The following is a 25625-nucleotide window of genomic DNA, read 5'->3' as shown; positions in this document are numbered from 1 at the left end:
TTGGTAACCCACGAAAAAATATATTTATGACACCGTCACCGATTGTGCACAGCCAGTCCTGCATTGGCTGACGCAAGAGCCCAACTATCACCAGCCTACAATGCAATGATAGCACATTTGTAATGTCTATACCATGTCTAGCGTAGCCCTTGGTCCAGACTGAAATGTTTAACTTAAAGTAAAGTTGAGGAATAATCGGCAACAAGCAAAGAGTCATGGCTGCTGTATAAAGGGTGCATTCAGAGTAGACCTTAAACTAAAGCAGCTCATACACATCACATGCTAAATACTGTACATGACTAGAATTGTTTTTATTTTAACTTAAAATATAAGCTATCATATATGAACAGGTATTTTTTTTTAAATCAAACTCCACAACAAAATACAGCCTTTCAAAAATAAATATTGTGTTGTAGAATATCATAAATGTAATTACATCAATGCAAAGTCAAGTCAAAGTAGCACTGTTAAATTGGGCATTGAGGTGGCTCTTATCTCTGTTGCCAGGCCTTAGCCAGCAATGAAATGTCCACATTCCCATGGAAATCACTGTTGACTTCAAATTGACAAGTTCACCCAATTCCAACAACAACCACTGTTCTTGTTCGTGTGATGGGTTTTCTCCAGGCTCTCCGGTTTACTCTCACTGGAAGCCAATCACTTTGTTATGATTATTTTTTTATTTCAACCGCAAAGAGAATGAGGGGCTGAGTCGACCCGCGACCGGGATTGAACTTACAACTCCTATCAGACGAACGCTCGCCAGCATCAGCGCCCGGCCGATTAGCCTACCCACTCACATACACACAGGAGTTTGCCTGACCAAAGAACACCACTTTGACTATTACACAACTACTTTAATGCAATAAATTTTGCTCACCCATTCAATAAATACACACGACCGAGCACAGTAAAAGTTTAAAATTAGTAGATCTGCAGTGAGGAATGTTTGGTGTTGTTACTGAAACACAAACAACAGTGAGGCAGGGATATTGTGACACTTTGCAGAACTGTATATGTACACATGATAGCAAACAGGAATACACCAGGATGGCTTCTTATTTTCCTCTCTGCTTAACATTCAGAAGTGGAAAAAAAGCTTATACAAGAGGGACAGCGTACAGCCATTGGTCATCGTGTTTCATGGGCCAGAATGGCAGTTACAAGCGTTTTTTTCCTCACTCTCTTGTCATTCACGTTTTTAAGAATACAACACATATGCACCTCTTTTTCAATATTTACACTGCTACAGGGTCCAACGTTTAACACTGCTTATACTGCATCACTCTCTGTTTGGCTACGCTAGTTTATGGAGAACTATCAAGCTGCGAGTCTCTGTCTTCTTCAAACAGAAGCAAGCTTCATCACACAGACTTCACGTGCACTGTCCAGTAAGCAAAGCGCTCAGAACACAGAAAGCAGCATGATATATTTTACCTCAAAATCATATGCCAAAGTGCCACAATATGTTGCACTTATAACTCGAACATAGTATACAGCACAATATGTTAACATTTTAAATACAATTTAAATACAGCGTAATAAATAATGTGTGGGCCTGCAATGCTATGACAGCCAATTTATAACTTAGAGGCTTAGTGGTCTCTAATGCTTAACCTGATGGTCTTGTCTAAAGTACCAAGTACCACATCACAAACAAAATCAGTATACACGGTGTTAATTACATCAATATTAAACTACACATATATATGGTGTCATCGTTACCTGGAATAGATTTTAACGTTTCAAATTTCAACAGCGTAGACTACTCCAAGCCCTTTCACATACACACGGCTTGACATTTGTACGTAGTGATTTACTGCTGTGATGTACATCGGCAACTGTTCTTGTTGGCGATCAGGACCGATGAGATGCTACATATGGGCTTGATGTGCACAAGGTGTCTCAGTGCCAGAGCTCGTGTGCAGTCTGAACATTACGTAGCTTGTACGTAATTTCAACATCTCAATTCCTTCACCTTCATCCTCTCCAGCAGGGGACATTCCATGTGCTCGTAACGGCAGGTCCAAGGATGCCAGGAATATCTTCAAAAACGTCCGACCTTCATCTTCTCGTGCAAATTTTCAATAACATGTGGAATTATCTAAGGTAGCAATACAGAATTTGAGATATATACACACATATCTCATGTCTAGGATTGACTCTATCCCAGATTTTATCGTTTTAATAGAAAACATACGCCGCACCGTTACGTAGGCCAACATCCGTCGAAAGTACACGTGGCCAGAAACGAATGCGAGTCTTTTTTTTCTAACGTGGCCAAGTGTGTACGTTGCGTTTGTGGAAATAAAACTCCAGTTGAGCATTACAGCAATGATTGCAACTGCGTGCCGCACACGAGGAGCGAGTCTCATGCACGCTGAGCCGACTCCTGTGGGCCGCACGGGGCCCATCAAGTGAAAAAACGCCGGGAAGATAATGCACCAAGACAACTCCTGAGCAAGTACGTCTCTGAGCGAGTACGTCTCTGCCGGGAGATGGACACCAGCTTCTTTACTGCACTGGGCGTATTCTTCTCCATCGGCGTTGGCGGATGGGATGGTATTTTCATCTCCTTGGTCTTTCACACCTATCGGCGAATAAAAACAAAACGTCAACATCACAAGCGGGAACCAGAACTCACTTGCAAGTTGCGTCAGTTGGGGTCGCTAACAATTGGACGTTTGTATTTCAATGCTTCACAATGGATTCAAACTTTGTAGTCCCAGTATGAAATATAAGAATAGGTTTTACCCTTTCTGGCAATAAAACAGTTTGTGTTAACATGTAGCCCCAGTATGAAATATAAGAATAGGTTTTACCCTTTCTGGCAATAAAACAGTTTGTGTTAACATGTAGTCCCAGTATGAAATATGAGAATAGGTTTAACCCTTTCTGGCAATAAAACAGTTTGTGTTAACATGTGCAAACACCAAATATAAACCTTTAAAAGGAATCAAGTTTGCATTAACCACACGTTATACTTGTGGTGTTGTAGTCCCAACTGTATTTCCTTAAACCCCACTGCTTTGCACTATAATACTGTAATAATTGCAATGCATTGTTAATCCACTGCTGGACAAAGGCCTCCCCATACCTTCAGTCATAGGGCTATTCGACCAAACTTTCACCACACTGGTCAGCGTAGGTTGGTGAAGCGAGGTGCTCCTGAACCAGTTCAGATATCACTCGCCACTGACGTTAGCCATTACCGGGAATTTAACTCAGGTTACCAGGTTAACAGCACAACGTTATAATCACTGGATGATCACTGCTCGCCCCGCTTTACATTATAAAGAGAAATGTTTATGTTTTATTCTTTTAAGTAATGTTTTTTTACATTTTTGTAAAAAAAAAAATCGTGTGATTATCATCTAATCACCAAAGTTCCCATTCATAACTCTTGCAGAGCAGGACAACATCCCATGTGAGAAAATTATTAATGAATTTAGATATCAAAGAACTACTTCTAAGATAACCTCAAGTGACCTTTATTATCTGCACATTTGGGGCAGAGCTTTCCCATACACCATAGCAGTCAACTTAACTTTTTCTTAGCTTAAAAAATTAAGTAAAACACAAAGTTAAAGGTCACAATTTCTTTGTGTAATCATAAGTGGAGATCAATGTGGTTTAAGAATTGATGTTTACTCAGTGATTTGACCGCTGAGCTAACCTGGTCACTTTATAATTAACAAAAATAAAATAAAATGTGAACAAAAATAGATCGAAGTCCATCACACATTGTTGGTGATCTTTTTGGCCAAAAGGATTTCTCTTTCCAGAGCCAAAATAGCTTTAGGACACGGTATAAATTGAGACCACAGGTCAACCATGTGATTGAATGCTGAACACTTGGGCACAGTTAAACACTTAAGGGCTTGAACGTAAGCATGTGTTATGGTCGGTGAGTTTGAAGTGCACTCTGGGGAAGCACGTGGTACAGACGACAGCGCTATCTCACACAGGACAGTGGCGATCGAGCCACGGCAGTCCTGGCTCTGGCAGTGTACCGGTTAGCGCGTTGTGCTATGAACCTGGCGACCCGAGTTCAATTCCCGCTCACGGCCAACACCAGTGACGATTATCTGAACCGGTCCTGGGCCTCCCCGAGGTCGACTCAGCCTCAAATGAGCACCTAATGTGGTGTGTAAACATCGCCACTGGGGGAGACAAAGGCGGCCGGGCGTGGTGCTGGCCACCTACCTCCTCGTATGCCGTGCCGGCCTTCATAAGTGCTCGCTAACAGCACTTGCCCCAACAGTCTGTTTAGGCTATACGGGGGATCTTTGTCTATGCTGTATGTGTCGTGCCTGGAAATGTGTCCTGCCTGGCTGTGTGTCCTGCCTGGATGTGTACCCTGCCTGACTGTGGCGCTGCCCCAGCCGTACACATTAGACTCAGTGTTTACCATTCGAGAGGTTACGCCCCACCACTAACGTTATGTCAACCCTTACAAATGGCGGTCAGACCTCAGGGCATAGAGCGAGGGAGTTAAACAAGCAACGCAATACCCACGACTGATAAGAGAAACAGATGATAAGGAGTCAGACATGTTGACACGTGGAAGACTACTTGAAGCAAGTGGTGAACACATCCGAAAGAGAAATACAGAGGCTGAATTACAGCTTGAGAGGATGCGTTGACGCATACCAAGCCTGTCAGCGCTGTGGCTTGGAATGGCTAAGCGCATGGGTGTCAGCATTGAGCCGTACCTGCAGCTGTGCTCATTCAGCTCTTGGCCCCGATGTTTGCAACGTGCCACTGACAGCTTACACAAGCACTTGCAGGTGTCAGGGTCTGGCACCAGACGCCTTTCCGCGCATGGTTTGCACAAGCTGTGGGATAGGATACAGTTGTTTAGAATCATAACACGTACAATTTTAATTCACTCTTAGACAGACAAAATGACTTAGCGCGGGAAGGCAGCCAGAACCGGTGGAAACAAGTGAACCTTATGGTGGGACCCCGGGGTCCCGAATAAAAGGGAGGTAAAATGGCAACATTTATTTATTTATTTTGGCGACTCCGTCTCACCGCGCACATAAACTCCGCGACCCATCTAGCGCGGATCATTCTGTTGTCGTGTCGTCCAAGCGAAGCGAGGACGAATGCGCAGAAGAAACAAAACTTTTAAACTTTGATGAGCGCATCGTGTAGAGCTCGTCGAGAGGAATGGATTGCCGTATCCTTCGCTTTCAAAAGACATAAAATGACGTCGCAACACAGTTTATGCGAGAGCCGGGGGCTTATGGGACCCCGGGGTTCCGCCATAAGGTTCAAATGACGAAGCTCTGTAGTCCTATATTGGGATCTTTGGCCAACTTCATATAACAGTTATTCATCAAGATTGTTCTCCCAATGCCACTGTATGTCAAAGCCACTTGCAACAAGCGCAGAGGAGTCCACTGTGTTTTTTTCATTCATACGTGATGTCCGCTTGTGTTGTGATCGAAACGCCCGGGTTTTTTTTGTTATTTTCTTTCAACCTATCTACGTGACTTTGCCGAAAGACCCAAAGAATATGTTGGACTTCTTTCGTGCCATACGTAGCCAACCGTGATAATCGGAGGTGCGGGGGAAGGACAAAAAACTAAACACAAAAAGCAGTTCTAAACAAATGAATGTTCAATCTAGATTTAAAAGTGCATAGCTCCAGTGGCTTCCCAATATCGGAAGAGCATTCTAGATGGCCGCAGAAGAGCATCTGAAAACGTACAATGCAGTGACCATCTTTATTCGATGGTTAGCCAAAAGCTGCTGTGGGAATGACCGGAGTTTGCGTGATGTTTTTTTTTCTCCTTGACAAGATCAGCAAAGTATTTCTAATTTTGTCAAGGAGCAAGGAGCATAAACCATGTTAGTTGTGGCCAAGAATCAAACTTGTGTTACTGGCTTCATGGTGCAGTGCGCCAACCACTGCATCAACACCATTTTTACGGCTACCTAACCTGAAACATGCATCATCTTAAACTAACTACTATGCCTTTTAACTACCTGGAGTTTAGCTTGGTTACATTTAGTGACGTAATTCCTGGCATCAGAATACCCAAAATTATATAACAATAAATTCAATATTTTATTTAAAAAAGACACTATTTTATTCACAAACATTTTTTGTGTGAACAATGTGGTCTCAAGTAGCTGGAAGGGGTGAGCTCATTACATCTATGAATTTGACAGGATGTCCACCGAGGAGATGGAGCGAGCAATGAAATCAGTTCTAGTGAAGGACTGTCACATCGCAAGATCGGTGGTGGTGGCTTGGGATAGGCCTCAATTCCCAGTGGATTATGGCTGATTATGAAATCGAAGCATGTTATCGTGAGGAGCAACATTTGTTAATAAACGGTGCATACATGCTACATTTTGGGCAAATGCCCCTCTGGCTCTATGTTGAATAAGGGACATTGGCTGAAAAAGTGGCTCATTGCATGCATCTCTCTTGTATGACAGTGTTCATTACTAACGCAGTCAGTTTATTCACGTACGCGATATCACGTTTCGTACCTGGGAGATTTTTGTCGTTCTCGTGATCTGCAATGTTCATAAAAAGTAAAACATTCAAAGTTTAAATTTGTAAAATGTGTTCATAGTCTGCAGCTTAACAACACGTTTTTGCGAATGAGCATGGTCACCATTCAATAAATGTACATGTGTCAAGCGTCTGTGTGTAAACAATACCAACAAAAACAAACAACACGTTTTTGCGAATGAGCATGGTCACCATTCAATAAATGTACATGTGTCAAGCGTCTGTGTGTAAACAATACCAACAAAAACAAACAACACGTTTTTACGAATAAGCATGGTCACCATTCAATAAATGTACATGTGTCACGTGTCTGTGTGTAAACAATACCAACAAAAACAAACAACACGTTTTTACGAATAAGCATGGTCACCATTCAATAAATGTACATGTGTCACGTGTCTGTGTGTAAACAATACCAACAAAAACAAACAACACGTTTTTACGAATAAGCTTGGTCACCATTCAATAAATGTACATGTGTCAAGCGTCTGTGTGTAAACAATACCAACAAAAACAAACAACACGTTTTTACGAATAAGCTTGGTCACCATTCAATAAATGTACATGTGTCACGTGGCTGTGTGTAAACAATATCAACAAAAACAAACAACACGTTTTTGCGAATAAGCATGGTCACCATTCAATAAATGTACATGTGTCACGTGCCTGTGTGTAAACAATACCAACAAAAACAAACAACACGTTTTTACGAATAAGCTTGGTCACCATTCAATAAATGTACATGTGTCACGTGCCTGTGTGTAAACAATACCAACAAAAACAAACAACACGTTTTTACGAATAAGCTTGGTCACCATTCAATAAATGTACATGTGTCACGTGCCTGTGTGAAAACAATACCAACAAAAACAAACAACACGTTTTTACGAATAAGCTTGGTCACCATTCAATAAATGTACATGTGTCACGTGTCTGTGTGTAAACAATACCAACAAAAACAAACAACACGTTTTTACGAATAAGCTTGGTCACCATTCAATAAATGTACATGTGTCACGTGTCTGTGTGTAAACAATACCAACAAAAACAAACAACACGTTTTTACGAATAAGCTTGGTCACCATTCAATAAATGTACATGTGTCACGTGCCTGTGTGTAAACAATACCAACAAAAACAAACAACACGTTTGTACGAATAAGCTTGGTCACCATTCAATAAATGTACATGTGTCACGTGTCTGTGTGTAAACAATACCAACAAAAACAAACAACACGTTTTTACGAATAAGCTTGGTCACCATTCAATAAATGTACATGTGTCACGTGCCTGTGTGAAAACAATACCAACAAAAACAAACAACACGTTTTTACGAATAAGCTTGGTCACCATTCAATAAATGTACATGTGTCACGTGTCTGTGTGTAAACAATACCAACAAAACAAACAACACGTTTTTACGAATAAGCATGGTCACCATTCAATAAATGTACATGTGTCACGTGCCTGTGTGTAAACAATACCAACAAAAACAAACAACACGTTTTTACGAATAAGCTTGGTCACCATTCAATAAATGTACATGTGTCACGTGCCTGTGTGTAAACAATACCAACAAAAACAAACAACACGTTTTTACGAATAAGCATGGTCACCATTCAATAGATGTACATGTGTCACGTGTCTGTGTGTAAACAATACCAACAAAAACAAACAACACGTTTTTACGAATAAGCATGGTCACCATTCAATAAATGTACATGTGTCACGTGCCTGTGTGTAAACAATACCAACAAAAACAAACAACACGTTTTTACGAATAAGCTTGGTCACCATTCAATAAATGTACATGTGTCACGTGCCTGTGTGTAAACAATACCAACAAAAACAAACAACACGTTTTTACGAATAAGCATGGTCACCATTCAATAAATGTACATGTGTCACGTGTCTGTGTGTAAACAATACCAACAAAAACAAACAACACGTTTTTACGAATAAGCATGGTCACCATTCAATAAATGTACATGTGTCACGTGTCTGTGTGTAAACAATACCAACAAAAACAAACAACACGTTTTTATGAATAAGCTTGGTCACCATTCAATAAATGTACATGTGTCACGTGCCTGTGTGTAAACAATACCAACAAAAACAAACAACACGTTTTTACGAATAAGCTTGGTCACCATTCAATAAATGTACATGTGTCACGTGTCTGTGTGTAAACAATACCAACAAAACAAACAACACGTTTTTACGAATAAGCTTGGTCACCATTCAATAAATGTACATGTGTCACGTGTCTGTGTGTAAACAATACCAACAAAAACAAACAACACGTTTTTACGAATAAGCTTGGTCACCATTCAATAAATGTACATGTGTCACGTGCCTGTGTGTAAACAATACCAACAAAAACAAACAACACGTTTTTACGAATAAGCATGGTCACCATTCAATAGATGTACATGTGTCACGTGTCTGTGTGTAAACAATACCAACAAAAACAAACAACACGTTTTTACGAATAAGCATGGTCACCATTCAATAAATGTACATGTGTCACGTGCCTGTGTGTAAACAATACCAACAAAAACAAACAACACGTTTTTACGAATAAGCTTGGTCACCATTCAATAAATGTACATGTGTCACGTGCCTGTGTGTAAACAATACCAACAAAAACAAACAACACGTTTTTACGAATAAGCATGGTCACCATTCAATAAATGTACATGTGTCACGTGTCTGTGTGTAAACAATACCAACAAAAACAAACAACACGTTTTTACGAATAAGCATGGTCACCATTCAATAAATGTACATGTGTCACGTGTCTGTGTGTAAACAATACCAACAAAAACAAACAACACGTTTTTACGAATAAGCTTGGTCACCATTCAATAAATGTACATGTGTCACGTGCCTGTGTGTAAACAATACCAACAAAAACAAACAACACGTTTTTACGAATAAGCTTGGTCACCATTCAATAAATGTACATGTGTCACGTGTCTGTGTGTAAACAATACCAACAAAACAAACAACACGTTTTTACGAATAAGCTTGGTCACCATTCAATAAATGTACATGTGTCACGTGTCTGTGTGTAAACAATACCAACAAAAACAAACAACACGTTTTTACGAATAAGCTTGGTCACCATTCAATAAATGTACATGTGTCACGTGTCTGTGTGTAAACAATACCAACAAAAACAAACAACACGTTTTTACGAATAAGCTTGGTCACCATTCAATAGATGTACATGTGTCACGTGTCTGTGTGTAAACAATACCAACAAAAACAAACAACACGTTTTTACGAATAAGCTTGGTCACCATTCAATAGATGTACATGTGTCACGTGTCTGTGTGTAAACAATACCAAGATCGTGTTCCTTACCTACACTCACATTTGGTGTGCTGCTGAAATGACATTTCTTCATAACCTGCATTGTGGCGTAGTTTGTATTTATAAACCTGCAATTAAAAAAATGTACGTATTAAAATAAACACCTGTAGTAATAATAATAATAATTTATAACACGCTCAAAATTCGTGAAGGGAGTCGCTAGCACAAGTGAGAGGCACGACACATTTCATGGTGTAACCGGCACCGCTAATGCTTGTTGGTGATGCAGCCCTTCCAGAGACAATGTTAATAGTACCAACTGTCTAGTGGCCAGGTGGCTCAGAGTGGCTTGCAATCGAAAGGTTGTGGAGTTCAAATCCTGGTTGGTGGCTGACTCAGCCCATAATTCCTCTAGGGTCTATAAAATTAGTTCCTATTTGCAGGGAAGTCAACATTGGTTATGCTATGGAGAGACCTCCCCCTGCCAAAGTAATATGTAATATCCCCCATCAGGAAATCACTTTTGTATTACTTACCAAAGAAAGCTTCACTGAGTGTGAAGATTATTTTTTTTTAGAAAATAGCTGCTTTGGGATGTTTTCCTCATAACATTAATGAGAGGCAAGAGACCAACGAGAGTGGGCACACGCTGGGTAATTTGGTTGTCTAGCGCCTACCATCCCCAGCACGGAGGCTGCACGCACGTTAATAAACGCTGGTAAAGAACTACCCCTTAAAATAATAAAAATATAAAACAATAAAATTCTCACGACGTTTCGACTGCAACACAAGCAATATGATGATGATTGCTTGTGTTGCAGTCGAAACGTTTCGACTGCAACACAAGCAATATGATGATGATTGCTTGTGTTGCAGTCGAAACGTCGTGAGAATTTTATTGTTTTATATTTTTATTATTTTATTGTTTCCCTTCTGCGTGACTTCACCGAAAGAACCAAGAATATGAATCCCTGCAGTCACGAAAGCTTTAAATCAAAACTACCCCTTAGTTAATGAGTATCCCTGCGTGTGCTTTCAATCCCGTGGGGGCTGAGCACCTGGGTTTTGCTGAGCTGGCTGGTTAGCTGTATATGCCAACATGCAGAGGGTTGGTGGTACAATCGGTCCTGAGCATCCCCTTTCACCAACCGGCAAAGATCGGCATGGTCAAGTACAGTCAAACAACCCTCATGACCGACACGGTCTGGGAAGGCCTTCATCCAGCAATGGATTGACAAAGGGCTGTGAATTATTGTTAAGACCTCACTTTGAATACGGTACTGTAATAATGTGTTATTATTGACTCACATCTGCTTTTAAAGTGAGCAGAATAAAACTGAGACGTGTGTAATATAAGGACTTACTTAGCGCGTATTTTAGCAACATAAGTACTGTAGCTGTGCACGTGAATTTGCATAGCTTTGAAGGAAAATTCGTTCTTTATTTATTTACAAGTCTATTCATGCAGTCAACCCGCCAGTGTTAGAGCTTCACGGGTTGTAATCCTCGTCAGGGGTCGGTTCAGCCCATCATCCCTTCAGGAGTCGATACAATGGTATCACTGTGGGGAAGTCAACAGTGGTTGGATAAACTTGTACACACCACAGGAAAGTGAAATTTTAACCTATAACGTGGGAAACCACTTTCGTTTTTTTTTTACTACAAACTTATCATACATTTTGAATAGGACTTAAATTTCAAAGCTTGCATTTTATTTCCAAAATCCTAGTCTGTCTACAAAACTGCAAAACAATTGACTCAGCAGCAGGGGCTCATGAAACATACAATCCATACAATTGCAATTTAATATTTGTACATTTCGTTTAAGATACACTTAAAAACATTAATTCAGTTCTGTGCGTTCCTTCAGTATAAACACAGGCTTAGGAAAACGTATATTTAACTTGATACCATTGGGTAGTTAACACAATTTTCCCACTGAAATTATTGATGACAATGGCTACAATCCTGTCATACACACCGATGGATTCCATATGGGCTCTCACGCAGGCCACGGGTGGGCTGCCAGTGCCAATACTGCCGCACGGGGACATAGCACAGAGCGTGGCACGGGCCGTGGCATGCAGGGTGGCATGGAGCATGGCCCAGAGCAAAGCGCTCACCTGTAGAGTGATGTTGGCGGTCTCCGTGGGGAGACACTCTTGGTTCTCGTCGTTGCAACAGCCGGAGCAGCGTAAGAGCGGCACACACGACGGCCGGAAGAAGTGCTCCACCTCGTCTGGGTACTCGTGCAGGATGTCGATCATCGTTTCCATCGGCTGGCAGTAACTCCGCCTCATCACCTCGTCAAACTTCATCACTGCACAGCATGCAACGGCACGGGTCAGGCTACCCTTGAGCTACCCCGTAGTGTCAGGGGGGTGAGGCTGGAGGGGACTGGAGGCTCAGCCCCATTCTAAATTTGAAAAGTTAAGTCAAAATTTTGGTAGGAAAATTCGTTAAATTAAGCAATTGGCATCACTGCATTTAATCCTAAACAAGGGGTGAGGCCTCGAGCAGAATACACGATAGACAAAAGCAGATCCTACCATTGCTCATTTTGTCCAAAGTTTGTTTGATATTGACCGTGTCGTTGCCCCCCTGAGTCCCCCCCCCCTACCTCTAAACAAAATCACGTGACAAGAGTTACCGTTTACCGTTGAGGGCACCGACAGAAAAAAATATGGCAAAGCAGACTCCAAATTTATTTCCCGGAAACCTTCCTTTACTGAGAAAACACCCAAATAGATTTCCCATGTTGAGCCCATTGTGTCTGCTGACAAGTCCACCAAACATTAACAGGGCCTGCATTTAATGAATATTGTAAATAATATAACAATTACCTATCTTTTATGTGGCAACACATAGCGTGGGACATGTATAGTGCTTTTGTCAATGCACTCCTAGAGGAGGGCATTCCCATACCGTGTGAGTCATGGGGGATATTGTTTTTTTTATGTCACGGCATTGGTCAATGCCGGTTGATGAAACTGGATCACAGATATTGTAGCATAGTACGATACAACAATGGATTTAGCTACACTACCTTCTATTGATAACATAGCTCCGCAGCAGTTTACAACAGGTTTTATGCATAGTGCCGGCCCAAGTAAAGCCAGGCCCGTTCCTGCTTAGCTCCCACGATTTAAACAGGCTGTGTGCATTCTGGGTGATTTGGACAAAGACAACATGTAAGAATATCCAATAATTAGGGTTAAGTTTTCTTCCACCGTAACATTCAATGCTCCGCATGTACCTTTGAGTTGAAAATCTATGCCAAATTTCAATCAGACGAGTTTGGCCTACAGGGGATTTGACACAAAGTCTCAATTCTGTGCGATTGAGAAGAAAAAAAAATGCGATTACATCCCAGCTCGGCTTTTTTTGCAAACGCTTGTGCTCCGCACAGTATACTTTATTGGCACTGCACTGAAGAAAAACTCCCGCGGAAATGTCAGCGAATTCTTATCTCTAAACTGGAACAGTGTATTCTGCATGCCAGTGGCAATGCGAATACAATAACATTTTACATTGGCTTGAGATAATATAATTTACCTGTCGCACAACTGTGGGCTATGCAAAGCCTTTCTTAGAAAACTCACAAGCCTGGACATTATTATTAAGAGCTTCACCTCTAGCGTAATGTATTATTTATGTTATAGTTAAACTAGCTTTTCAAGAAAATGGCAATATCGCTCCTTCACTGTAGACTTATCATGAGCTGTAAAAGGCAGAAAGACTGATGGTGGACTTTGGCAGCCCATTATCTACAGTACAGTGTTATCAGTAAGACAATTATCCTTGAGAAAACAATTACATTTATAATTCCCCGGCACAAATGTTGTGGTCCCCATAAATCTACCAGAAAATCCGTAAAACGTTTTAAAATACCCGGGCAGCAATAATTAACCTCAAAATCCCCATAATCTAAGGATAATTGCCACTGTACAATGTCATAGACGCTATACACTGCACCAAAATAGGTCTCCAACTTCATCCAGTAGGTGGCATGCGCCGGACAGAGAGGATCTGCTCTTAGGCCACTTAGCAAGTGAGCTCCTGCGTGCAATTGAAGTGGTTTGTCTGCCATTGCCGTTGTTTTAATCACGGACTTGTTTAATCTCACTCATCTATTTTTTCCATCTCTATCATCATGACTGTTTGTCATCACTCCCGCTGATTCACATATTCCACACCCACCCAAATGAGTCTCCCTTTACATCAAGGACTACTTCAGCAACCTCGCTGTAATGCCTTAGGCCAAGTATTAACACACGCAGGCATATTTCTCAGTCAGCCTCAATCTATGAAGAATGTGCAATATATACTGCAATAAAGTTCACCACAATACAGTACCGGCATCGGATCTAGGTACAACGACTCCTGCTACCCAAACAGAGATGCTAGTTGACCAGACTGTCCACGTGAAACCCGGAAAGGTGGCCATCCAAAATTAGGCTTCTGAGCTGTTCATTGAAATGGTACAGACATTCCTTAGTCCACTGCTAGATGAAAGCTTATTCCATGTCCAAGAGGTTGTTTGACCATACTTCACCAGGCTGGCTAGTGCAAGGTTGCTGAAGAAGTGGGCCCATGGTAGATTCAGATACCAATCACCACTGATGTAATCAAAAATAAATTTAACTCAGGTCGCCAGCTGCCAGCTTCGCTAACAATTACGATACTGCGCCATCCAGTTGTAAATTATGAAACATTTTGATGTGTGCAGAGAAGTAGATATTTTATTTAATCGTTTGAAAGCCATATCAGAGATTAAATTACGTTAACTTGTCAGGGATTGCAAGGCTTAATTTTTCAAAAGTTAGCCACACTCTTTTGCGGCCTCACCTCCATTCTTCAGATGACTTTGTCCAGACGAAACACTCATGGGCTGTAAGGAAAAGAGGACAATCCATGCATGAGAGCCATATATGTATTGCCAATTGCTTTACTGTATCCCAATGTAATTGCACGATGGTATGCACACGGAAAACAGTGAAAGTATAGCAGAAAAACACAGGATGTGTTTCTGTTTTCCCTCCTGAAGGGTATACTCTAAGAGGCAAACACTTATTCTGTTTGAAGTTTGATCTTGGGGCTGATCACAAGGACCACTAATTTTTATATGCTATAAAAAGGAACCGTTTTAAGTGTAAAACACAAATTGGGCTGGAGGCGTCCACAAAAAAAAATCTCAAACGCTAAAGCGGCCCAATCAATTTATATCTTAACATAAAGCTCTGGGGTAATGTGAATGACCGCTAGTTATCCCACTTGTGTCCAGCATTTTATGAGAGGGGGTTTGGAAATGGAAAATGTGTGGTGATGGCAGGCGGGATGCCAGAGGGCCGGCGTGTTATACCCGTTTCTAACGTTTTCTTTTTGTCTGACCTGCGTCCTTCAACTCCCTATAGAGTGTGGTTTTTGCTCACAACCGGCATTAAACGAAAAAATAAATACCACCGTGCCCTCTCTACTTATACAATTGGTTGCGCTCACTTTGACAATTCGATTAAAATTGTCACGTTTGTAAATGTACGCCTCTAACGTCTCACAACAGTCAATTGAAAAGAGGTACTTTAAAAAAAAAACTAATTTCAACTTTGCACTTTTTGCATGATCACACTTGCATCCGTGCGTGGCGATGCTTTTGGTTGGCATAAACCCCTCCAGCGATAATAAGGTCAATGTGCAGTCTGAAGTGCAGTATGCAGACAGGAGACATGGACCCGCGTCCACTCCATGAAATGTTTGACATTTTGGAGAGGGTGCCACTACATCGTAGCCATCTGCAACGCTAACTGTCTTTGGCACTTGCCAGTAGAGGGCAAATCCATTTACGACGCGATCAATAACAATTATTACAATTAAAAAAAGTCAATAAATAATTACCATTACAGGTGATTGTCCTTTAATGGCACTGCGCTTGGGAGATCCTTGTAATTTAATTTAGATGGCATCTCCTTCTAATTCTAATTTGTAATTATACCAGAGTGACTTTCATATCATCGATATTGTGAATAACCGCCACTGCAGATCACGACGCTTCTCTTTCCTCGCACTGACACTTGGGAATATCCTGCAATCGTCTATTTTCTCAAATTCCTGTAACCTTGCTCAATTCAAAAGGAACGTGATTACTCGTCTATAACAACTCTGACAGCGCTGTTTGTTGCTGGCCGCTTAAAACGTTGGGACCCTTTGTGCCTGCGCTAAGCAACTGTGGTTTTTAACTGAACAGCTGCTCACCACTCTTAGTATGTGGCCCAGGATAAACGCCCGGGACTGCGGTGTTTTTGCTGCGTACAGGTCCCCCCCCCCCCAAAGTGTTGCCGCTGAGTGGTGGAGTCGCTTGCAGTGGAACTCCGAGGTTAATAATAACAATAGTACTGCTCCACTCCCGTCAGTGGGACGCCAATGGTGCCTTATCCATTCTTCTCAAGCGGTGCGCAACTTCAAAAGGCACGGCGCACACACTTTAAACGTACTGTACAGTAATTCAATACCATGTGGGTGGGGAGGGAAGTGGGCCGAGTCGAGGATTTCTAATGCATTGTGACAGTAATTTTGTTGAAGCTCGCAACCCGCCCAGCAACTGCCAATAAAATTTGACAAACATCCTCGCTTCGTTATTAGTTGTGTTCTGGAGCGAAGCCCAAGTGAAACAAAAAAAAGCTTGTAAAAGAGGGTAGTAGTCCTGTGACCTATTGTCAAGTTCACTAAAGCAGAACCTGCCCAAACTAGGATCCACGGAGTTGAATAATCATTTAGCATTGTCAATCAACATAAAAATACCGCGTTGCCTTTACGTGCCCAATAGGACTTCACTTTGATATAGCCATTGGCAATTGTAATGTTCTTTAGAGAATTATTCACAAACTGATAAGGGGACTACAACGCACGCAAGCCAATGCTTTGTCGACCCAAGAAGCTTCGTATCGAATATGAAAATGAGAAACAATCCTTCTCGTGATTTGAAACTTTCACAAATTCTACTGAGCAGCTGGCATATGCAGTAAAGCGCTGATTTATAAATGACAAAAACACACGGCTAGTGGGTGACGTCCGAAGCGAACTTTCATTATCATCACAGGCGTGAGAATCATCAGCAAAAAAACGTACCTTGACTGAAGACGGGAACAGCAGTAGAGTTAGCACAATGCAGACAGCGTTCATAGTCCCTTGTGTGGAAGTATCTTCACTTTTGTTTGGTCGCGTCCTCTGCTTGCGTTATCCTTGTCAAGGGCCAAGTGAGTCAATCACTGTCCCGGATCCCTGCCACTGATTGACAGCTTCAAATTAAAATCAGCCTCTTTTTTTATCTCCCCTCCCCCTTAATCCTCGTTCTCTGGCTTCATCAACCACAAACTAAAAGTACCGAAGTGGTGCTGCCAAAAAAACGGATGCAGTTTCTGCAGCTGTCCTCGGTTCAACACAGAGAGAGAGAGAGAACCCACGGTGCGCTCCTACAGTCAGTTCAGTGACAGCTGTCAGCAGGGACAGGCTGCGCTGTGCAGGTCCAACCTCCGGGAGATGCTCAGGGACCGTCGCAACGAACAGGTGAGCATGGTGCGAACTCTCCCTCTTGCCAAGGTCGGTCAGTACTTCTTCTCGGATGCCACTCAAACCAGGACTGAAAGTTGTGTGTGTGTGTGGTGGCGTACAAGTGATGAGCGGTAATTGCCTGTGTCAACGGTGAGCTCACTTCACGGCTCGATATGTCCTCGAAGTAAAATTAGCCGTCCCGTGATTAAAGTCACTGGGCAGTGCACGAGCAAACGCTGACACGCTCACTGGGCAGAGAGCTTCTCTGTGTGCTACAGCAGGGTCATAGCTAGAGCTTGTGACTGACTCCGTCACGTGTTTGATGGTGAAGCCAATGTGCGTGTACCACGGGCACCACCCACTCCCACCCCATACAAACCCCACCCTCCACTCCCCAACCCAACCCTAAGCCACACAGCACTCACCCAAGCCCAAAAGCACACACACATCCTAACCACACAGACACACGCGTCAACACACGCGCACACACACCTCCACTCCCCCGCCTTGCGTTTTTTTTTCTGTCTCAACCTATGCTTTGGACTTAAAATATCCACATTTCAAATGGTGCACAAGTGCGCTTTAAATCACGATGTAAAACTCACTCGCACTCCTGTAACTCTTGCGGCCAGATAACATTCTGTGTGCATCAGCAGTACGCACAATTTAATTACTCACGCTTTAATTTATGTTTCACTGGGTGTGATATTCATTGTGTAAATGAGTACAGTGTAAGTTATAGATTTCAACCGTGTGTGTACTCTACATGCTACAAATTCACAAAAAAACGCAGCTAGAATGTCAAAATAGTTAATGTATTTGTGACAAATTTCGCAACCGATATTCCAGTTGTCATGCATTTTGCTAATTTCTAAAAAAAATAAAAAATACTTCGGGTGATTCCTGCCGTTTAACAATGATGTTGCATGCTATATGGATATCTGAAAAATGTGTGATGCCATGTGGTCATTTAAATATCTGTCCTTTTTGTGTTGTCATTACTTTATTAGACCACAATAGTGCTCAGCTGTTGCTTCAGACATCAGAGGAATCAAAGAGAGGGCTTCCAAACGGAGACTACCCATTGCGCCAAACGGCTTAAGTATTAGCTTCAATGTACACACAAGCACACACGGGTCATTCGGCTGATCATGCCAACTGACATATAAAATGTAAAGTTGATCAAACACGGCACTTGCATCACTCACTAAAATTCTGTACATTGTATTGACCGGCACCGTCATAGCAGTTGGCATGAGTCCAACTTTTGTCGTGGCACGTATCGAATGGGTATAATTTATAAAGTTTCACCAGTCCTGTTATTATTTCACGGCTCAGACTGAGTGCGTCTGTTGGACAAACCTCCGGAACGACTCCCAAGCGCGAGCGACCCCCATCACTGCGTACGACGCAGTGCAAGCCTCTGGCGAAGCCGGTCAATGCAACGATGAGAGAATGCCGAGTGCGCTACGTCTGATGATGATGATGCCGGTCACATCACCCCTCCTCCAGCGTCCAAGGTCCTCTTCTCCTCCCTCGTGAAGAGGTGCCGGGGAGCCGGCTCCCATTGGTTCTTTGTCGCCTCGTCTCGCGCGATGATGCAAGACGAACGCGCGGTTGCTCCACTGCATTACGTTCACGCCTTCAAGGGAGCCAAAGGCCACAATTTTCGGCTACATGATTTTGTTTGTAATTAACTGAGCTGGCACTCTCGCAACTAATGAAGTGCCCACATCAAGTGGTATAATGACATTGATTTATAATTGAAATAAACGACATGCCATATATTCTTGGTTTATCACCAAATGATGACTGCTTGAGTCGCAGTCGAAACGTCGTGAGAATTTTATTGTTTTATATATATTTTATTATTTTATTGTTTCCCTTCAACGTGACTTTACCGAAAGAACCAAGAATATTAATCACTGCAGTCACGAAAGCTTTAAATCAAGATATGCCATATCATATTGCAAAAGACTGCACTTTGGAGTTATAAATATGAAAATATATATTCGTACAAAATATATGTGAAAATGTGTAAGAATGGGAAATAGTGCTGAGATATTATGTGTATGTTAATTATTCAAACGTCCATATAAACAAGGTTACATTTAAAACATGTATTTTATAGACAAATAAAAAGATCAAAGGAATGTTTCAAGCATTTGGAATCAGTTGTATTATTATAATGTATTAAACAACCGCACTGACCAACGTGTTGAGGTATGGTCAAACAATCCCCATGACTTTCATCCAGCACTCTGGTAACAGAGGAATGTATATGATTATTATTATATGATTTTATTACGTTCTGAATTTACTTTGGCCGGGTGTCTCAGCGCTAGAGCGAGTGGCTCGCAATTGGAGAGTTGCGAGTTTAATCCTTGGGCAGTGACTCAGCCCATCATCCCTCCAGGGTCGATTAAATTAGTACCACTTACAGAGTGGCTGGCCTATGGATAGACTTGACCCTGCCAAAGAAAGGAGGAATATCCACCACAGGTTCAGGGCTGTAAATGGAAGATGAGCCATGCCTTAATGGTCATTTGAGCAGGAAATCAGTATTTAAAATGCATTACACATCCACAAAAACATTGTATTGTTATTAATTCCATATTTTCTCCAACTGATATGAAATCAACAATTTAGAGACTAAGCGTTCTGACTTGGAGAGGTTAACACGTACCCTGATGTCAGATTTACACGTTATAACCTTCCAAAAGACAGGAATGTATTATGAATGACGGAGACGCATTTGCCACACAAATCTGTGACCCAATTACAATTCCCCTCGAATAGTTATTGATGTGAAGGCCCTGTCACCCAGAAAACTCTGGTCTAGTTACAGCAGATACAATCACAACAGTGTCATGAATACCACCATATCAAATCATGACTATTGTCAACCTTAGACCGAGTTTCCAAATGTGAAAAAAATATTTTTCTATCCACTAAAATATGCACAATATTTGTAAGAAATCGCAACTTTATGAATATTCTAAAAAGTGGGATGTCATTTATGAAGCCCCCAATAGGGAACCAATAATAGCAGAACACCGTGTCACAACCAATACATTTTGACTTAAAACTTTCGTGACTGCAGGAATTAATATTCTATGGTTCTTTTGGTAAAGTAACGTAGATAGAAAATATAATAATAAAAAATAAAAATGAAGTGATTAAAATATCACGACGTTTCGATTGCAACACAAGTGGTCGTCATCAGGATCGCTTGTGTTGCGATCAAAACGTGATATTTTTAATCACTTTTTTATTTCTATTTTTTCTATCTAAGTGACTTTACCAAAAGAACCATAGAATACAACTGTGGGGGCTAATACCCCCCCTCCTCCTCTCGCCTTGAGAGCTTGGTGTACGTGTTTGAGTTCACTGGTTAGGTGTTCATGGTCGGAAATACATTGAGCGCTATGGTGTAGCGTTTTGATGAGGGAATTCTTCCGGGATGGATGGTGGTGGGAATCAGGTTTTAGGTAGGTGTCAGTATAGGTTATCACCTTGCCATACATAGCAGGGGTAACCAAAAAGATTTCCAAAATCATGAACAAACACAAGATCCAGGTCCGATTTAACACTACATAAAATTCGTGATCTGATCCCATCTGTGAAGGACAAGATTCCAGACATGCAATATCCCGGTGTCTACAAGCTAAGCTGTATCTGCGGCAGTAGTTACATTGGCAGATTTGAAACACGGTAGGACCAATACTTCTGCTATAGCTGATCATTATTTTAATACGGCTGACTTACACAACATTGATTTCTCTAAAACGATGGTACTTTGCAAGCCTACTGGCTACCAACAAAGATTCGTTCATGAAGCCATCCACATATAGAGACACAGAAACAATTTCAACCGAGACAATGGTTATAAACTCAGCAATCATTAGAAAGATGTCATCAACCACTTTCGGTCATGACTTGATTTGTAATTTCTTGTTAACATCCACCGTCAGCAGTGTGGATGTGTGGAGCGAGGTGCAATGCCCCCCCCCCATCTCTACCCCCTCTCTCTCCCCCTATCTCTCCCCCCGTCTCTCTCCCCCTATCTCTCCCCCTATCTCTCCCCCCTCTCTCTCCCCCTATCTCTCGCCCTTTGTCTTCTCCTGCATTAGCATTGGCTGCCCCGCCCATGCTGCTGTCACACTTGGACTGCACCGCTCAGCACGAGGCTCGTTCGTTCATGCTGCGCCGCGGCTCTTGTGCCCCGCCCACTCGCAACTTTAGCTTGTCCATTCATGCTGCCCCACAGAACTTGTCCCCACTGCTTCTGACGCTTGGGCTACGCCCATTTGAAGCCTTTAGAAACAGTTGCAGTTGGAGGCTTGCCCCCCTTTTCTCTCGGCCTGATGGCGACCGCTTGTGTTGCAATCGAAACGCCGTGAGGTTTTGTTTTATTATGCTGTTTTCTATCTACGTGACTTTACCGAAAGAACCAAAGAATATGAATTCCTGCAGTCACGAAAGTTTTAAATCAAAATTCCCACGGGGGCTTCACACCGATTAACCATGTTTGAAGTACAAACTTGACCGCACGTTTTTTTGTTGTTGTAATTTTCCATAATGATAGCAAGCTCACTGCTAGAGCCATGTATACCCTACAAACTCGTGGAAGCAACCACACCTCAAACCACAGCGGAAGATGTATTCCAAAAACAAACCAACTACAATAATGAAAAATAATAATGAGTATTGTGGATAATGTAAGTTTCAAAATAAATAAGTTGACACTATGCCTTATTTCAGCACCGGGTTCCCCACACACAAAATCGAAGCAATTTTCCACACATCCCATTAGCCACATGCCCATATGAGAGCGCATCCCCACAGCATGCACATTCCCCACTGGTTTCTCCGTCCAGTGTCAGGCCTCCCAAGTAGTAGTCAATGCCGGCAAACTGCCAGACATGCACAGTAATGGGCTGCAATGCCTGCTTCAAATCTTTAACAGAAATAAATATTTAAACTACTGACTTATGAAACAAGAACGTTCCCCCCCCCCGCCCCCCAATGCCAAAAATAATTCCCTACATTTTAAAACTTAGAAAATAAAACAATAATATAGCTGACTTCGCTTTTCATTTGGCCATTTATCACAGTGTAAGGGAGCTGCTCAATCATCGTAAGTGGAGCTGCAGAACAGACTGACGTTGCACAGGACTGAAGGAAATAGACCTGCAGTAAAACGTCCTTCATACAGCAGTGGATGACAATTGCCACACAGTGTTATAGACTACATCTTGGAGAAAACAAGCCAGGTCTCATGTAAAAGTTATAATCACTGACTACTTTTGTAACAGAACGCTGATCTGGAAGTAAAACCAAAATAAACACATAAACTAATGCGTTTGTTAACTTTCCTTCACTATTTCTGGGTACATACCTCCTATAAAGAGACATTCCCAAGATAATTAGCATATCACACATTTATTAATTAAATACTGGCATTTATGAACTGCAATGCAAACAAGTTGCTCACATTCGTTCTAAAAATATTTACAAACGTTGTGGAATTTCACCCCAGTGGATATAAGGCGTTTCTACGACAAATGGGTGAAGATTAGCATCTGCCACAAATATTAGAGTCATTACAAGCTTCCCTTCCAAAATCGGACAGAACCCAGTGAAAGCCCAACAACCACAAGTGTCAGTCAATGCCGTCACTGTTCAACTCCTCCACACTCCAAAAACCCGGACGCACCACCTCATTAGACAGCAAGTCCAGACAGAGTACTTTTGAAAACCTCCAAAAATAATTTCCTACCTCCCAGTTATCTTCTCCACTGAAGGAGATAAGTGAGATACAAAAGGCCACCGAAAATATAAATATTTACCTTAAAACTTTTTTTCTAGTCGATACTGCCGTACATTGGTCAATATTCATAACTATTAGCCATTGCTGTCAGCGCAGGGAACATTTTGCAAGACGGTTTTGAGGCAGGCACTTTTTTCCCACTACTACAACCTCATTTTCCGCAGCCTGATACCCACAATCCTAATTATTGATCAGCAAAGCCATCTGTGTCGTAGCAGGGTATAGGAGATTGTGTACCTTCGTAAAAAAATGTTTTTTGGGAGCCATTGCCGTTTTCCACGGCTCGATACAAATTCCATACATGAGCATTATCCCACAGAGCCATGAACACGATGCAGAGAAAGCGTTGTGACTCGCCTCACCCACTACCCATTCTGCTCGGCACGTACGAGCAAAGCCACATTTGATGGTGGTCGGAGTTCAGAATAGAACAAGACCACTGTTTCCAAATAATGAAGTAATGGAATGGAGAGAGGGGGGGTGATATAAGAGCACTGGCTCCTAGCACTGGCCTAATGTAGGCCTCCAGGCGAAGATTATTCAAGCCAGGCATCGGCCTGGTGTAATTGAGAACGCAAAACCGTAAGTGCGTACAGGCATCGTGTCGTAATAGAACCTACAGCGATAAAATGCAACTTAGAGTGGTAGACGAGGGAACCAAACCAACATGCAACCCCTACTGCATACTCAGTCAGGGTAAGGCCCCTGTGCCCACTCCCCTAATGATCAGGAGGAGAGCCTGACGGGTGAACAGAGGGTGGGAGTATTGTGGACGCTGGCAAACCAATTGGTCTAGGGTTCACAGACTTATGAAACGCTGGTATTGCACATGTCAATGCAAATGACTGAATTGAAAAACACAGATTGAAAAATCAATGAGAATATCACGATCAAAATCTGCCATGAATGTTGGCCAAGCCATCAAATGTTTATCTAAATTACCTGTATATTACTCTGTATATAAAATAACTCACAGTTAAGGAATTTTCATGGCATTTGTTCACATTTACGGTTACAAAGACAGCCTTTAAAATGCTATTAGGCAAGTTCTGTGTTTTTATTGTCATGTTGTTGTGCACGGAAAAGATAAATGTTTTCAATGGCGTGATCGTAATTTTAACTTTCAACCAGGTATTTCATAACCGTGGCGAATATGCGCCAGGTGTTAAACAGGCTCAAGAATATTCTATCGCATACTTCTAACAATGTTATGACCACTAAGGTATACTGTTTATTAAAAGTATATGGCAAAGTGCCAGAAGGCCTCTTTAAGCAATGTAAAAAAAAATAAAAGAGGTCTAAGTTGTAGGGTTTCATGCGAACAATTTAGCTGCGTGTATGTGTGCTGTGAAACAAAGATTTGGTAAATTCACTTGGGCACCTATGAAAATTCATGAATAAATTACTATATTCACATGGACATGTTGGTAACTACATATGATTAACATAAACATTCCTGTTACAACCTGCATGGTGATAGTTTTTCTAAATCATTGCAATAAAAAAATATTTCATAATCATCATCGAAATGTTTATGTAACAATAAAAAAACAGGGATAATTTCACATTCTACGCTTTACTATTCATCATTATCAGCTAAAAACACAAATTTGTGCAAAAGAAAGATGTATTTACTTTAATCAATGGTCAATATACTGTTGGATCAAGGCCTCATCATATGATGGTCGTAGGGGTTGTTTTGACCAGACTGGTCAGGTCGGATTGGTCAAGGGCGAGAAGATCGGAATCGCTTCAGAATTGTTTTTATTATTACACAGTTGCTGAGCACAAGCTCAAAGGCCATAATCATCAAGGAGCCAGCTAGAAAGAGCACGAATGAAGTTATAATATATTTATTGAATTGAAATAATGCTTTTAGCCATGATAATTTGATGTGGGGGTGGCAAGATGTTAACTTCTTCGCCTGGTATACGACATGTCGTGGGTTCGATCCCAACCCTGAAGCCTGTATATATGGAGTTCTATGTTCTCCTCGTGGTTGCGTGGATTTTTCTCCGGGTCCTCCGGTTCCCTCTTAATTTAGAATCAACATGCGTTTAGAGTATTTGGCTGCTATAAATTTCCACATGATAAGCCACTTCGTTGAGCTATAATTTGTGGCCAGGTTGTTTTGGAAAAACACCTAAATAGCTCAGCGTGCCTTACCTGGTAAAATAAAAAGTTTATTTTTAGTCGAAAAGATGTGGGAATACTTTTCAGTCATGAAACAGTGGTGCGGTTATGTTAGCTGTGAGTTGCGTCAGATATCAGGAACAGATCTACGGAACTGGGCCGATGCGAGTGAGAATCTGGTATGCGAGTAGCACAGTTAGCCAATTATTCAATGTTGTTCTCAATCGCAACAAGTCTAGCTTAATGGCCAGTCCTTTGCAGT

At 41.7% G+C, this 25625-nt stretch overlaps 1 protein-coding gene across 2 annotated transcripts; it reads right to left on the bottom strand.

The window, feature by feature from the left end:
- Positions 1-294: 294 nt before the first annotated feature.
- LOC116943313 (vascular endothelial growth factor A-like) lies at positions 295-17725 on the bottom strand. Of its 2 annotated transcripts, none has more exons than XM_032956081.2 (7): positions 16975-17725; positions 14701-14743; positions 11976-12172; positions 9904-9980; positions 6511-6537; positions 4716-4838; positions 295-2590 (listed from the first exon to the last, which is right to left on the bottom strand). In XM_032956081.2, exons 1-7 carry the CDS (start codon positions 17026-17028, stop codon positions 2569-2571), a joined length of 543 nt encoding a protein of 180 aa, XP_032811972.1. In that variant the 5' UTR covers positions 17029-17725; the 3' UTR covers positions 295-2568. The 2 variants fall into 2 exon arrangements, with proteins under 2 accessions (XP_032811972.1, XP_032811973.1); XM_032956082.2 differs by having other exon boundaries at positions 9914-9980.
- Between the last annotated feature and the right edge of the window lie 7900 nt (positions 17726-25625).

This window comes from Petromyzon marinus, chromosome 17 (assembly GCF_048934315.1).
Source record: "Petromyzon marinus isolate PM22_M1 ecotype Great Lakes invasive population chromosome 17, UKy_Petmar_22M1.pri1.0, whole genome shotgun sequence".
Taxonomy (NCBI): Eukaryota; Metazoa; Chordata; class Hyperoartia; order Petromyzontiformes; family Petromyzontidae; genus Petromyzon; species Petromyzon marinus.
The sequence above is the reverse complement of the archived record's forward strand: the minus strand, read 5'-3'. Positions and strand labels throughout refer to the sequence as shown.

Coding starts and splice junctions, on each gene's coding strand:
- LOC116943313 (XM_032956081.2), bottom strand. CDS start 17,028: ATGAACGCTGTCTGCATTGTGCTAACTCTACTGCTGTTCCCGTCTTCA. Junction 14,744..16,974: donor TGTTCCCGTCTTCAGTCAAG/GTACGTTTTTTT, acceptor TTTTCCTTACAG/CCCATGAGTGTTTCGTCTGG. Junction 6,538..9,903: donor CACACCAAATGTGAGTGTAG/GTAAGGAACACG, acceptor TGAACATTGCAG/ATCACGAGAACGACAAAAAT.